General features: G+C 44.2%; 1 protein-coding gene and 1 long non-coding RNA gene across 2 annotated transcripts; one reads left to right on the top strand and one right to left on the bottom strand.

Moving 5' to 3' along the window:
- Window positions 1-881: 881 nt before the first annotated feature.
- GABRR1 (gamma-aminobutyric acid type A receptor subunit rho1) lies at window positions 882-14,811 on the top strand. Its single transcript, XM_081093944.1, has 9 exons — window positions 882-994; window positions 3,539-3,645; window positions 5,147-5,214; window positions 6,120-6,343; window positions 8,692-8,774; window positions 9,186-9,326; window positions 11,288-11,440; window positions 13,087-13,283; window positions 14,427-14,811. Exons 1-9 carry the CDS (start codon window positions 891-893, stop codon window positions 14,718-14,720), a joined length of 1,371 nt encoding a protein of 456 aa, XP_080950070.1. The 5' UTR covers window positions 882-890; the 3' UTR covers window positions 14,721-14,811.
- On the bottom strand, window positions 12,745-16,078 carry LOC308521106. Its single transcript, XR_013996137.1, has 3 exons — window positions 14,400-16,078; window positions 14,108-14,215; window positions 12,745-13,271 (listed from the first exon to the last, which is right to left on the bottom strand). It is a non-coding gene; the product is annotated as an uncharacterized lncRNA (long non-coding RNA).
- Between the last annotated feature and the right edge of the window lie 395 nt (window positions 16,079-16,473).

Genomic DNA, 16,473 nt, shown 5'->3' with positions numbered 1-16,473 from the left:
CTAAAATAGCAAGCCGTGGTATTTTTTAAAAGTAGAAATCCTTAGTGTTGCCTTTCTTCATTCTCTTTTTTGAGGGTGGAGGATTATATATATGTGGTTTTTTCATACCGACTCTTCATTACTCATTCATATTTATAACCTCTAATTCATTTAAATAAACAAAAAAGACATTTAAAAAACCTAGTGTGGTGGAAAGAGCTTATAAAACAAGACATAAGGGTTGCCTCACAGGAAGGAGACCAAGGTGCCCAATTCCCAAGGATTTTTGCCCAAATATTTGAGGGATTGTTCAGAGAATCACCAGATGATTGAATAAGCACTCATGGTTTGATTGTGCCCAGTACCAGCCCTGGTTCCACAGATTCAACCGCAGAAAGAGTGGGGGCAGGGAGCTGCCCAAATCCAGCTAAAGCAAATGATAATTGCTGGAAGCTTAAAATAGATGCAGAAAGGAGCACATTCATGTGGCATAGGAGCAGTTCTGCACCTCTGACATTTCTCAGTTTGGAAATGGCTTTGGTTCATTTTTATTTGCTTCTTCATTGGACCAGAAAATATAGATGTTTACAAACATATTTACCACATCTGACGGTGAAGTAATTTAGACCAGTCAAAATAATTGTTCCACTGGGAAACAGGACTTCTACTTCAGTTCAGAAAATCCCTGACATCTGACGTAGGAGGATTTATAGGTTTAGTGGAAGTTGCTTTCACACTGCTCTCCAGATTACATGCTGTGGGTTAGTATGTTTGTTGTGTTTTGTTTTTTTTGCATGAGCAAATATCCTTCTAATAATGAACAGACCAATAATGTCTTAAGAGAGAAAAATAACAGTCTTTCCCTTTTTGCTGTTTCTTGAGAGAACTCCTTGGATCTGGCTGTCCAGAATATGAAAGCTGGCGTCTTCCTTTTGTGGTGGGGATGGGTTTGTGCCACTGAAAGCAGAGTGCGCTGGCGAGCAGGAGAAGGCCAGGAGATGCCTAAGAAAGGCAGGTGAGTGGACATTTCGGGGTGGAGGGCGAAGGGAAAAGGCTTACGATGCTGTCCTGGAACCTTTCCCAGCCTATGGTGCTATGATACCTTTTCCTTCCTTTGCCCTTTGTTCTCCTGCTTCCCTCCTCTTAGGAAGTGAGAATTATGTTTTATTTTTAAATGATGCCAGATCAGATACATCGCTATCATTGCGTATTCTTAAATCTCTTATGAATTGTCCCAGGTGAGAGATAAATTCTGGAAAAACGAATACAGTATAGGCACATTTATAAAAAAAAATTAAGGCAAATTATTTGATATCTGCATTCTAAGTTGGAACAAAGCTACAAATTCTCAACCACTGGGACCTCAAATTAGTGAGAATGATCCTATTAGTTCTAATTATTTCTGCTGGATTTGTGGGTCCGTTTAAAAATCATTTAAAAGGAAACAAAGCAGGTTGCTTTGAACAATAATGGCTAAGGATCGTTAGCTTGTCCTCTCCTGGTAAACGGGGAGGGTGAGGGATGGAGTGCCTGCAGACCGGCTGGCTTCTCGTTGCCAGCATGGTACGTGCCACCCTGGCCGTACCAGCCCGAGAGGAGGGAGCTTAGACAGACCAGGCTGCTGCTTCCTCACCCAGAGTCACTTGGGCAGCTCTGATGACAGCGCTGGTATATAGGTGCCTATCTGCACACGTGCGCGCCCAACACCCATCGATCAGTCAGGACTTTTGGAGAAAACCTCACCCAGCGCTCTCTTCACTGAAGAGGAAATAGAGGCAGTGAGGACATGCTTGACTCTTGGTTCCTTCCCGGGCTTTGGTCCAAACTGAGCTTCAGCTGTCTTTATCTCTGGATGTAGATATGAATAGAGGTTGGAAAAGAAATTAAATAAAGGAAGTCCAGCTTTCTGGAGTTTGGGGCTGGCGGGGGGCTGGGTGTCTGGCTCCTCAGTGCCCGGATCCAAGGTTTGAGAGAGTGCTGCACACATGGCTCCTGAACAGCCGGCTGTGGCTCACAGCACCGGTTACAGGCTGCTTTAGCCACATCACAAAGCCGGGAGCTGAACCAGCCAGGGGTCATGGCGAGTCCTGGGCACGGAGAGAGATGGCTGTGCACAAGCCATAAGCCCTGTTTCTGTCAGAGTCAGAAGCTGTTTGAGCAAACAGTGGAATGTGTGGAGCTGTTGCAGCCACAGAGATTATTTGAATCAACTGTGCTCATGAGGATTAAAAGCAACATCAACAACAAACCCTATTGTTGTCATCAAAAACTTCTCCGCCTCTCTCCTAAGCTGGGGTTAGAGTGGCGGCTTATTGGTAAACACCAATATTAAAGCGAAGTCCTGGAGAGCAAAACAGATTTTCTTTAAAAAAAAAAAAAATTACTTACGAGAAGTTTCATTTTTTTTAAAATTATAAAAGACATACATGACAATTATTTAAATTTTGTTAAATGAGAAAAGAGTTTTAAAAACACACAGAAATCATCCATAATCCCCAAACCCAGAAATAACCTTAATATTTTTGTACATTTTCCTCCCAGTGTTTTCTTACCTAAGTATATATTGTATATTGACTAGTGTGGGATTGTTCTGTGCACATAGTTTTGTAACCTTATTGTATTTAATATGACTTTGTCAACATGTTTACTTATTTAAAGTCCATTTGAATGGCTGCATATAACCCATAATATGCATAATAAGACACAACATACCACCGTTCAAGCAGTTTCCTCTATTTTATAGACATTTAGTTGCTTCCTTTGTTATTGTAAGAATATCTTTGTACAAAAGAATGTCTGTCTACATACACAATTATTGAATTAGGATGGCCTCCTGGAAGTAAAAGGTCAAATGGCCTGAGAACATTGAAATCTCCAGACTTATTTGGCAGAACTGCTTTCCAGAATGATGGACCCAACTTGAGGACCCTCCACCAACCAGGTTAAGTTTTCATGTTACGTAACCTAAACTTTTCAAGGGCTCACTTAATTTCACCCAGATTCTAAGCTCACAAGTTGGTGGTCATTTGTATCCAGGCTTCTTTTCATGATTTATACAAATAACATGGGAAGCAAGGTGAACACATGCACAAAACAGGGGAATGTTGGACAATTGATTTAACATGTGGAACCTCAATTTTATTACTATAAAAGGGGAATAAAACTTCTACCCCTTTACACTTGTGTGAGGACTTGATGATTTAACATAAACGTTGAAATTCAGTTGTATTCAAAATCTGTCTGCCACCTACTCGTTGCATGCTCTTGGATAAATTATTTAGCCAGGTTAGCTATCAGGCCCCATTCCCAGGCCACCCAGAAACTCTGAGGAGGGTCCTGGACGTTGGTGTTTTAAAGCCCCTCAGTCATGTTTCTAAATCACTATCTTGGACTTTCAGTTCATTTATCCAGGAAGCTGGTGCAAGGAAGAGAGGACACCCAATAGCTTAAAAGAAGAATTAACACATCCCATCAAACCTGTCAAGATCAAGTCTGAATGCAAATGGTTTTTTATCCGGCTTAATTAGAATATGTGATCAACCTGTTTTCCCCTTGGCAGCCCAGTTCTGAAACGAAGCCCTGACATCACCAAATCGCCACTGACAAAGTCAGAGCAGCTACTGCGGATCGATGACCATGACTTCAGCATGAGGCCCGGCTTCGGAGGTATGAGACGTGCGCTCTTGGAAATCGTCTTCCTTCTTTGGGTCCATCAGACTGTCTATGGGCAAAAGTCAAGCCAAGGGACCACCCAGCTCTGTTCTCCCTTTATCAGGTCTGCCTCGGCTGTGCTTGGTGGACAAGGCACTGAGCCCCCAGCATCTTCTTAGCATCTGTCCTGTCTGGCCCTGCCCGGCCCCACCCAGGCTCTGCTGAACACACTCTCAGGAGGTGCCTGCTGGTCTGTGGCCAGGCCGAGCTGTCCTCAGGCCACTGCTCCTGGCAAGGGTGGCTCAGGGTTGGAGTAGCCAGCAGCTGGCTGTGGGAAGGGCATGGGGAGACAGGACAGCTGCAGCCCAAAGCTGCCTCTGGAAATGCTCTGAATAACAACCTTGAGCTAAATTTGTTCTCATCTGGGAGCTGGCAGACAGAACCCTGGGTACATATCTGAGGGCAGAGGGTGGACTGCTGGGTTTACTTAAATGAAAATAGCTTGAGAAAAATAATCACTTAGTGTAGAGGGATGCCAAAGCCCTTTGAAGCTTAGCCTGCAGCTGCCGGATTTCAGCCCCTTTAGTGTCAAATAGGATTTCATCCTTACGGGGTGTTTTTCCTAGAAAAAAATACTTATTTTAGAAATCATTCTCATGCCTTTTATGTTTTCCAGTACTTTCACCCAAAGAATAAACAAGTTCTAGAAGGGAGTCGCTATTCAGTCCATAATCTGCTGCTGTTGGATTCAAACCACCTTTTCACACGATGATCCAAGTGTGCTCTGTGCCTGCCCCACGTGCCTGGAAACAGGGAGGAAAAGGGGCAGCAACCCACTCCCTTTAGAACATTTTCTTTTTTCACCCTTTTGAATATTAAGTTTTCATGACCTAGAAATGCAAAAAAAAAAAAAAAAATCTAATGGTTCAAGGACACCTGGTGTATCATTCCCCCCACCACCCCCAAGCTACTCCATCACGGGGCTAAGAAGCAGATCTGTGAGCTTGACAAATCATCTGAGTATGACTTTGGTTCTGGGTGCCTATTTACCAAGCAGTGCCTTTCCCATGGCCTGACAGAGGCGTTGGCTTCCACGATGAAAAAGGGTAAAGAATCAGGAGGAAGATATAAAAAATAAAGTGGATGGCCTCCTGCTAAGGGGTAACTCCTCAGGCCAGACCTGGTTCTGATCAGCTTTGCTCTCGGTCTTCATTGTAGCTTTACAGGAGCATGTGTAACCAACCAGGGATGTGGTATATTAACGTCCTTGTTTCAAAATCACCTGGATGATAAGACCAATATGTATTTTTAGACTTTTGCTGGAATATTCCAGGGAGCCAGCCCATGATTCCATTCTTTGATCTCTGGTTGGACTTCAGCGTGGCATGTGGGAACACCAGACCTTGAAATCTGACATACACTGAGGTTCCAGGGGGGAATGCTCCTTATGCCTAAATCTTTCATAGTAAAAGTTTAAGTTAAAAGACTAAATGCTCTTGCCATTCCCTGTCCGCAGGTCCGGCCATTCCTGTTGGCGTGGACGTGCAGGTGGAAAGCTTGGACAGCATCTCAGAAGTCGATATGGTAAGTGCTTCTCTTTCCGGCCAAGGGAATCCACACAGGGCCGGTGCTGGCCAGAGCTCTGCCCCGGCGGCAGGCATTCCTACACTCATGGTACAGGTGGCTCAGGGAGAGTAAGACACTTACCAAAAGCCACCCAAGTGGTATGAAGCAGAGCCAGATGACAGGGTTGATCTTCGTCCTCCAGGGCCCGGCTCCTGTCCTGGCATCAGGAAGTGTTCTCTGGGCAAAGGCTCTCGAACATACACAGCAGGGCCCAAGGCTGCTGCTGCCAAGTGGCCAGGCACCGCCCACTGCTGCGGATTCTGTCTGGCTGTGGAAATGCAGAAGCAGAGTGTCCCTTTTTGTCATCTTTGGGTTTAGATTTAAAAAATGGAACAGTCTAGAACTTCTTGACTTACAGAACTTTGGGGGGCCTTGTCTTAGTTTGGTCCCCCAAGAAGCAGACCTGCGACAGCATTTTAGCACAAAGCCTTTATTTGGGAGGTGATGCCAGGAAACATGAGGAGAGAGTGGGAAGGTGAGGCGGGGAAGGGAATGGAGCGAGAAGGGCAGTGCCATCAAATCGCTTACTACTGGGGAGTCAAACGCCGTCCCTTTGGGGTGCTCTGGGAGTCAGCACAGAGCACACGTCAGGGTTGTCCCAACTGAGTGTCCAGGCGCTGGGCACTCACCCATCCCCCTCGGCCCCCAACCCCACTCCCCGGTTGAGAGCTGTTTCCAGAGCATTGAGCCTCCTGCTCCCCTGTGTGTGCCCGGGAGCCTCTGGCAGCGGCAGCCAGCGGGGTGCAGTGCTGGCAGCTCAGTTTCACTCCCAGCCAGGTGACGGCCCCACAGGGGCAGAGAATGCCTTGCTGACAACCAGTGGGCTCAGTGTGTGGGGTGCCCCTCTCTGCCCTCTGCCCCAGGACTTCACCATGACCCTCTACCTGAGGCACTACTGGAAGGACGAGAGGCTGTCCTTCCCCAGCACCAACAACCTCAGCATGACGTTTGACGGGCGGCTGGTGAAGAAGATCTGGGTCCCCGACATGTTCTTTGTGCACTCCAAGCGCTCCTTCATCCACGACACCACCACGGACAACGTCATGCTGCGGGTCCAGCCGGACGGGAAAGTGCTCTACAGCCTCAGGTGAGGCCCGGCCCCGCCGCCCTCGGGGCCCTTTTACTTGCGGGGTTGGTGCGTTTTTTAGGCCTCCAGCTTGGGAAGAAAGGCAAGCAGTTTGCCTTAACCAAGAAAGTCATTGGTTCTACAACAGGTGCTTTGCTTTTTGGCCTTGAATAGCTGGCCTTTAACTCTTCAGGAGCTGTCAACTTTTCAACATCAAGAAAAATGAACTCTTACACGCGAGTCAAGAATTACTTACTCTTGAAAATACACTTGGGGAGATTCCTCAAGCTGATAGCTATGACTTATGTTCCACCCTGTCTGTTACATTTCAATGGAAAACCTTTACTCTAATAAAAGTTTTATTTTTCTAGTGGGAGTTAGAGAAATAAATAATGCATTCTTTTCAATGACTCCCCTCCTGCAGCTCTGCGGTTCCCTTAAGCCCCCTTTTTTTGCATGTAATGGTGACAGCCATAATACATGTTAGGTTTAATCTGCTTTCTTTAGACACTTTCTTAAGTCTAAACAGTCAGCAAAGCAATAAATTAAGCCCTGATTTGCAGAATTTGCCAGTTTCTGTAGTGTGGATATGCCCATCCTGGCTGATTTCAAGCTATCTGATGTCACTGAATGCAGTGTTGGGAAGAAATGGGTGGTAGCTCATCTTTAGATAGTATTTCCATCATATAAATACAGTATAGTAGATGTAGGTAACTTCAGGAGTATAGATAATAGAAAATAATTCAGAAGTGATGAGTTTTGAATATTTATTACGTTTATTTTTAGCACTTAACTTATTTAATTTTAAATTTATATAATTTATTTTTAATAATGGCTATGTTTAACAACCAGCTTGCAAACCTCCTGAAAATGCAGCTATTGGCTCTCATGAGCCGGTAGATGTCTGATTCAACACATCATTGGATGTGACAGCATGAGGCAGAACAGAGGGCACAAGAGCAGGGAAGACCTGTGCTCAAAGTTGTCAATGAGCCTCCTTGTACCTAAAAACAGATGATTTGATGTTTTTATTGCAAATAAAATCATGAGTTTGTTTGATTTAAAAGGGGGGAAAAAAAGCCCTAAGTTTCTAAACACTACCATTTTGAGATTTATTTGGGGAAAAACATAGAGTAGCTGGATATTGTCAACTCTGTCAGCAAAAGGTTAACTTCTAAAGTATGTTCTAATATACCATCTTCCAACTTCATCTTTTCATTGACTAATTAACAGAATACATTTCTATTAAGAGCATTTTGGGTGCCAGGGAGTTGTTGGGAAGAGTTAAGTGTTTGTGGACCGGAATGTGGGTGGGTGCATCCTGACTTGATGCTTCTCCGCTTGTAACCCACAAACTGAACAAGCACAGTGTGTGGTGTAATCTAATCCATGTCTGTTTTTCTACTTCTACGTAGCCAATTTTCTGTTATTGAAGAAAAAATAGTATGTTGAATACCAGCCATATTAGTCATGTCCTGCCATAAGATGGGAGAGCTTTCTTCTATGACTGATGATCTACTTGTTTATTCTTTGATTCAGAAGCCTGTTTTCCTGTGTAATTATAGAACAAAACCATTCGATGCTTGCATGTTGGTACACTAAGACCTCTTAGTGGCGGTGGGAAGACATGCCGTGTTTTTCCATTATATAGTCTCCATGGGCTTATGCACTAAAAACATCTATATTCATTAGTAGACATTATTATCAATATAAAAATATGAACACTGTAAAAAAAAGTGCTGCATTTGGCAACTGGCATTAAGGGTTCATTAATATTACTTCTGAAACATAGTACACAAATATAATGTCAATATAATCAATATCAACATATTGAATATCAACATATTGATATCAATATGATCAATAAAAGAACAGAAGAACTTTGAATTTATCTCAAACCAGAGGAACAACACAGGCATACCTCGGAGATATTGCAGGTTCAATTCTAGACCACTGCAATAAAGCAAGCCATAATCTTTTTGCTGCTGGGGGGGCTTGCCTTCAGTTTGTAAAAAGACACATCTGTGAATCACAATAAAGTGAAGTACAATAAAATGAGGTATGCCTGCATATGTACGGTCTTATGGTTTCTTTTATATCACAGTTATACTGACTGAGACCATTGCTTCTTTAAAATGCATGAACGTGATAGGAGTTAGCAGAGGCATTCTGTTTGCCTCGCACCGACACCGGGGTTAAACTTAAATACTTAAGAGTATGCTAAGGAGGGTACCACTCATAAACTGCTCCGTCTAAGTCCTGATGCACTGCTTAGGAATTAGAAGAAGGAGGCCGTTTCTGCTTGTTTTTGGATTGTGCACTTGTAGTTTGCATCCTCTGAGAACCCGGACGTTTCTTCTTGTTTTCAGGGTTACAGTGACCGCCATGTGCAATATGGACTTCAGCCGATTTCCCCTGGACACACAAACCTGCTCGCTTGAAATTGAAAGCTGTGAGTTGCCTTGTGCCATACGTTAGCATGCAGCTCCTAAGTAGTTCTGACAGGAGCAGTGGGAGGCCTACAGAACAGGGATGTGTTCTGCTCCCGTCTCTTTCTGGGTCTTTTCCTTATCACGGAGAGTGGTCAAAGCATTTGCCACCAATGATGCACCCCTACACTTGGAAAGAAGAAAGGGCTAAATTGCCCTGGTTTTGAAGGCTGAAAACCATATGCAATTCTGCCATTATTTAACCACTTGTGATCTACAGAAACAGCGATTTCGTTTGGTTTAATTGAATAGATGGCAGGCTGAATTGCGGAGTGAACCCTTCTGCAGGAATTAGGAGCTCTATGCCACAGAGCTGCACAGACAGGCGCGTCTCCCCACCGCCACATGCCTCATGCTCTCTCCCATCTTTTCAGATGCTTATACAGAAGATGACCTGATGCTGTACTGGAAAAAAGGCAATGACTCATTAAAGACAGATGAGCGGATCTCACTCTCCCAGTTCCTCATCCAAGAATTCCACACCACCACCAAGCTGGCCTTCTACAGCAGCACAGGTGGGCGCAGGGCGGGCTGAGGAGCTGGCGAGCGCTAGCCTGACTGGGATGGGCCATCTCTATTTTAAAAAAGGGTTCGAACTGGCTGCCAAGTGAGTAGAGCCTGTGCCACTGGAATTAGACACCAAAGAAGGGAAAGCTAAATCAGGTTAAGGGGTGGTGAGCATTGGATGGAGGTGATTTTTTGACGTCAGCAAGGCATCAGAAGTGAGAACCTAGAAAACATCAGTAATGACTGTTTAGCATCAGGCAGCTCACCGTGATACGATTACCAAACCCCCTGTTCTCTGCAGGCAAGAAGCAGTCCAATTTCAGGTCTGTCATTTTCCATTCACATTCTCTCTGCTTCAGCCAGGCCCTCTGCGGGGCTCCAGTCTTAAGGGATCTTCTCTTACTGTGCTGCTTGCACAGATCCTTCTTATGGCCTTCTTGTGAGCCTCGGTGCAAGAGCTACTGGTCATTTCCCTGTGGGCAATTTGTTTTTTGAACCAAGGTTCTGGGCAGGCTTGCCACCTCCTGTTGCCTGAGGGTATGCTCTGTGGTCTTCCTTCTGGAATCTGAAGTTAACAGCTGAGGTCTCTCCTCTTTCCAGCCCTTGCCTCTTTCTTGACGAATCACCTTTCAGGATGATTTTGGTAGGATCTTTATGCAGTTTCCATTGCTAACACATAGCATGATTGACTACAGAGGGAAGTGCAACCTTTAAAGTCTTTCTGATGTAAACATAGGGCAACCTTTTACTTCCAACATATTATGGCAATCTAGCACATCTTACCTTCTTTACATATCACCCATGAATCTTGGTTCTTCAAGGGCTCCCCATCCATTGAACCTTTAGCACTGTGAGATTCCCTTTTGTCTTAGCCTGTTTGGGCTGCTCTCACAAATACCACAGATTGGGTGGCTGGCTTCTAAATGACAGAAATTGTTTCTCACGGTTCTGGGACCTGGGGAGTCCAAGATCAAAGTGCTGGCAGATTCAGTGTCTGATGAGAGCCTACCTCCTAGTTCATGGACAGCCCCCTTCTCGTTGTGTCCTCCCAGACTCTCTGTGGTCTCTTGTGTAAGGGCACTAATCCCATTCATGAGGGCTCCACCTTCGTAACCTCATCACCTCCCAAAGGCCCCTCCTCACCATACCATCACGTTGGGCATTAGGTTTCAACATATGGATTTCAGGGGTGGGGTGGGGACACAAAACATTCAGTCCACAGAACCTCTACAACCACTTTCGGGAACTGTTATAATTATAAACATTGCATTAAACTTGCCAATTGGATGCCAAGTTTTCCAATTAACGTTGCCAAGTCCCCATTTTATTTCCAGTCCTTGTCATCTCGAGCTTATCTTGCCTTTTCCTTTCATTGTTCTCCCATTCCTCTCAACTCCTCCATGCATATTTTTCCCTTGTAAAGACCACAAAGTCCAAGCTGAGGCGTGACTGGACCTGTGATTGTTCACTCTGTTCCTAAACGCGATGCTGTGTTTAGCTTGATGTTCTAACTTAAAACACATTTTCCTCCATAAAACCATCCAAACGGGGCTGTTTAAATCTGTGCCTCCCCAACTTTAATGTGTGTGTGAATCACATGGGGAGTATTATTAAGAGAAAATTCTGATTCATTAGATCTGGGGTGGGGATCGAGAGTCTACACTTCTAAGCTCTTAGGTGATGGTGATGCTGTTGGGTCCTGTCCATCGTGTGAGTAACAAGAGCCTTAAATGAACTTCCCTTTGTGTATAGAACAGGGGTCAAAGATTTCTTGAGATGGAATCATCCGTGTGGTATGGATAACATATAATCACTCTGTTCCATGGTTTTTCTCACCTCCACTTTGTAAAGGTCTGGCCAGGTTCCAGTGGAGTGTCTAACACATTGATGATTCCCTGAATAAAATTTGATTTATGAAGGAGCTGAATAGCTATGGTGTGTGCTGTATTTTCTTCCTTGTGTCCCCCAGGCTGGTACAACCGTCTGTACATTAACTTCACGTTGCGTCGCCACATCTTCTTTTTCTTGCTCCAAACTTATTTCCCTGCCACCCTGATGGTCATGCTGTCCTGGGTGTCCTTCTGGATCGACCGCAGAGCTGTGCCTGCCAGAGTCCCCTTAGGTAAGGAATATTTCAAGTGCACATTCCAAGCATCTGAAAATACAAATAATGCCTTCCAGATAAAACCCTTCATTTCAAAGTGCTCCTACTAGTAAACCACTATTTGGCGTTAAAACTTGGACACAGTGCAAGTTCTTTATTCATAGGTAAAGTACCATTATTAAAAATCCAGGTAGAAAAATTGTTTTCAGGTCCCCTCCTCTCCCCCCCCCCCCCCCCCCGCCACCGGTGCCCATGCAAACGTTCCAATTTCAGTCCTGTCTAAGCCTCGTTTTGGGATGGGTGATCTCGGTCCGTGGGTACTCTCTCTGCCCACTTGCAAAAGGAAATCACACTCTATAATAGGTTTTCTCAAAAGTGGCCCAAGGAATCTTTGTGACAGAATCTCCAAGGGACATTTTAAAAAAGAAGAATCCTGCATATCATCTATATGTACAGAATGAGAATCCAGAGGAGGACCAGGAATCTATATTTTGAACAAGTTCTCCCACTAATTCTTATGCGTACTCAAGTCTGAGAACCCCTATTCTATGAACATTCCATTTATAGCAATTTGCCACCAACTCTCTTCCCCATTTTAAATATTGCACTGGCTAGCCCTAGCCAGTGCGGTTCGGCTGGTTGGGTGTAGTCCATGCACCAAAAGGCTGCTGGTTCCATTTCTGGTCAGGGCACATGCCCGGGTTGTGGGCTTGATCCCTGGTAGGGGACGTGCAGGAGGCAGCAATTGTTGTCTCTCACCTTGATATCTTTCTCTCTCTCTCCCTCTCCCTTCTTCTCCCTCTAAAAATCAATAAAATTATTTAAAATAATAAATAAATGAATATTGCATCTACTCAATCACACACTATTATTGCTCAGACAGTTCAGGGGCTTCAAGGGAGAGGGTGACCCACCAGCTTTTAGTGAAACTGGGTTGGAGCTGGCCCTTAAGATGACCCCAATCCCCTGTGATTTAGTGTTTGCAAGCAAATGTTCTGAGCTTAATTTGAAATCCCGAGCAATTTCCACTGACAGATGCCCTGTCCTTTAACAGTTGTTCTGTTGCTTAAACAGTTACTGTGCGAAAAAACATACATAAACATTCTACTTTTAAATACCTGTCTTCTTTAAATGAGGTTATCATCATCATCTTTGATAAAATGGACATTGCTGAATAGGCAGGCCGGCCCAGTGGATGGGATGGGGGCGGGGGGTGGTTGTCTGCCAGAGGTGTCCTGATAGTTGATGATACAGGCCTGGAACTACAAGACGAGACCACACAACAAGGACACCAATAGTCAAATAAACCCAAGCACTTGTTTCCTTCTTTGGAGAAGTAACATTTATGTAATTTTTCTTTTAACCATTGAATGGAAATAAATGTCTTGCTGCTAAAATGTCTGGGGTTCTTAGCAACAGGAGGTGATGCAGGTGCTATGAAGAGTAAGCAGCTATACAAAGTGGGGAAGGGTGATCTTGAGGGAGGAGGAACTGGAGAGCTTCATAAAGGCTCAATCTTGAAGGACGAGTGTTTGTTAGACAGAGAGGCAGGGATGTAGACATTCGAGGCCGAAGGAGCAGGAGGGACAAAGAACAGAGATGTGAAGCCCTCTGGTGTGCTGGGTGGAAGACAAGCAGGTGCTTGTTTCTCACTCTGTTTGCAGGTATCACCACGGTGCTGACTATGTCCACCATCATCACGGGCGTGAACGCCTCCATGCCCCGCGTCTCCTACATCAAGGCCGTGGACATCTACCTCTGGGTCAGCTTTGTGTTCGTGTTCCTCTCGGTGCTGGAGTACGCGGCCGTCAACTACCTGACCACCGTGCAGGAGCGGAAGGAGCGGAAGCTGCGGGAGAAGGTGACTTTCCCATGAGCTGAAGTGTCTGCTCAGGCATGTAGCCTGGTCTAGCTCTGGCCCTTGGACCTTGGGCAGGTCAGACGTCCTCTGTACAATGGGGCTGACACGCCTTCCTCCACCTACTTGATGGGGTTGGAAGCTACCATGTTGAAGCAGTGTGCAATTCACTCTGGGCTACATCCTCGTTCATTCACTTAACTTAGCACCTACCATATACCAGGAGCTGCTAAGCCAAGTTAACTAAGACGTTGGTCCCTTTAATTTTGGTGGTGTTCATAGTGATAAAAATAAGTGCCAATTCAGCATAGTGGAACAAATTATTTAATAGCGCAGAGGTGTAATTAAAGAAGCTTCCAGCCGAAACCGGTTTGGCTCAGTGGATAGAGCGTCGGCCTGCGGACTGAAAGGTCCCAGGTTCGATTCCGGTCAAGGGCATGTGCCTGGGTTGCGGGCACATCCCCAGTAGGAGATGTGCAGGAGGCAGCTGATCGATGTTTCTCTCTCATCGATGTTTCTAACTCTCTATCTCTCTCCCTTCCTCTCTGTAAAACATCAATAAAATATATTTTTTTTTAAAAAAAAAGAAGCTTCCAGAGAAGCACATATGCTATTCTAAGGAATTTCTCTTCATACGTGATCTCAAACACCTCACGTCATTTTCCAGGTTATTTTCCCTTCCACCTGATTTTTCTTTCTTCCTCCTGCCTGCAGCTCAGTGGTTATCTCTTACAGAAAACTCTAACTATATGGTAGCAAACTATTGCCACGATGCCACGCTTTTCAAATTCCTCCTCCCACTCCTCTCCGACTCTCAGGAGTGTTACCTGTAAACATTTGTATCCCGGCTGCTAGCAGTTAATGGTCTGGTGGAGAATAGGGCGGTGCTCTGGCCATGAACATTCTTCTTGGTCTCTGGTATGACATGAAGTTTCCTAAGAGTTGATTTGTAGAATTTAGTTAAACAAATAACCTGCTACTTTAGAATGTTTACTGTGCCGCCACCATTATTGTCCCACCTCCCACCCCAACTGGGAATAAAAGGAACTAGAAAAAGGCCACCCTCTCCACTATGCAGTCTCTCCTAGGAGGGGCTTCTGAGAGGGAAGCTGAGCTCACATCCCAACGTGTTTGCTGTGTTCGCAGCTTCCCTGCACCTGCGGACCACCTCAGCCGCGCGCTGTCATGCTGGATAGCGGCTATAGCGACGTGGAGGTGAATGACCTCGGCAACTACACGCCAGAGAATGGCGAGAAGCCAGACAGGATGATGGTGCAGCTCACCCTGGCCTCCGAGAGGAGCTCCCTGCAGAGGAAAAGTCGGAGGAACAGCTACATGAGCATGAGGATCGACACCCACGCCATTGATAAATACTCCAGGATCATTTTTCCAGCAGCGTACATTTTATTCAATTTAATATACTGGTCAATTTTCTCATAGATGCCTGTAATTCTGTAAATTTCATTCTTTTGTGTGTGCTACAGAAATATCTGTATGATAAAAAGGTTATGAAAAAAAAAGTTCCCAGTACCTACCCTTGTCCAAAACTGCCTTGACAAGAGACTTCCTGGTTTAATTTGCACTTATGAGCCATCTATTGTACACACAGAATGATTCTAGGTGCTGCATAAATACAATACCCATAGCAACTGGAGACAGTTGTTACTGGACTGGAATCTCCTGGAAATACACTGACAGGCTTGTGGACACATTGTAGTTCAACCTCTTTTAGACCCTAAACACTTACTCACAGGGATGATTTCCTTTGTGTTACATTCTTTGGACGAGGTGCATTTGGACTACACCTCAAGTTCATTTGTATGAAACATACATGCACCTACAAGTCCCCACTTTGACCAAAATTCATGCTTCAGTTTATAGCCTACTACCTATTTTTAGTGTATTGCCTCATGTTTATTTCACTACAAGGCAATAATGACATTCCTATTTGCATTTACATCTTGTGGATCATGAAGTTTTACCTCCTCACGAGAAAAGCTCTTTCAATGGTGCAATGGCTTTGATTTTGGTATGAGTTTCCCTGGTCGGGATACTTTGAGGATAAGGGGCATGCATGGCATTTTGTCAGTTTTGTGGTAGCGATAACTAGTGTTTAAGTGTTTCCTGTCTTATAATTACTGCTTCATGTATCTCCGCCATGGAACATGTCCTAGTTCAAAGTCCTTCCTTAGGAACTTGAGAATAGACTGATTTTTTCCCGTATAAACACTTGAAGAAAATGCATAGTTTGGGACTACCTGTAACTTATTAGGATGAGAAACACTCACATGGTTTCTGAAGAGAAAAAGAACATCAAAAAGCAAAGTAAATGGGAAGACATCACTGGACATCTGCATTCAGACTCAATGAATACCAGCATTTTCTCCGAACCAGAAAACAATGGCCACTAATGTCAGGGCATGGGACAAAGGAGAGGGTCCTAATTTGTTGTATTATTTAAAATAAATAGTTACTAATATATATCAATAGGATTAACCTCCATCAAACTTATCCAAACAGCATTTGTTTGAAACTCACTTTAATAAAGTGAATGCTATACATAATAATGTAATTTTCATTCCAAGTTAATTTGTCTAATCATTTATACTAAATAATATTGCATTTTTTATATACAGGAAGGACTATATACTTTATTCCCATCTGGAAAAAAAAAAAAAACAACCCAGCCCTGGCCTATGTTGCTCAGTGGTTAGAGTGTCGGCCCATGCACCAAAGGGCCTTGGGTTCGATTCCTGGTCAAGGGCAGGTACCTGGGTTGCAGATTCAATCCTGGAGGATCCTCAGCCCAGTAGGGACATATGTGGGAGGCAACCAATTGATATGTCTCTCTCACATCATTGTTTCTCTCCCTTCCTTCCACTCTCTAAATATAAATGGAAAAAGCCTCAGGTAAGGATTAACAAAAACCATACACAAAACATACTTGCACAAATCCTAAGGCAATTTTCCCTAATAAGAGCTCATCAAAAAAAGTTTGACACTTGGGTAAATAAACTTAAAGAGATATAAAAAAAATAGTTGTTAACTATAATATTAAATTTTATTTTTAAAACATTATTTTATGCTTATTTTATGAAACAATTTCAAACGCTTCACAGATATCTTTGTCAAGGGCTTCTTCCTTATAACCAAGACCACCTTAAATTATCTAGCTGCTAGATTCTAGCAGATT

Source organism: Myotis nattereri (genome assembly GCF_964212035.1).
Source record: "Myotis nattereri genome assembly, chromosome: 6".
Taxonomy (NCBI): domain Eukaryota; kingdom Metazoa; phylum Chordata; class Mammalia; order Chiroptera; family Vespertilionidae; genus Myotis; species Myotis nattereri.
This window is presented reverse-complemented; position numbering and strand designations above follow the sequence as displayed.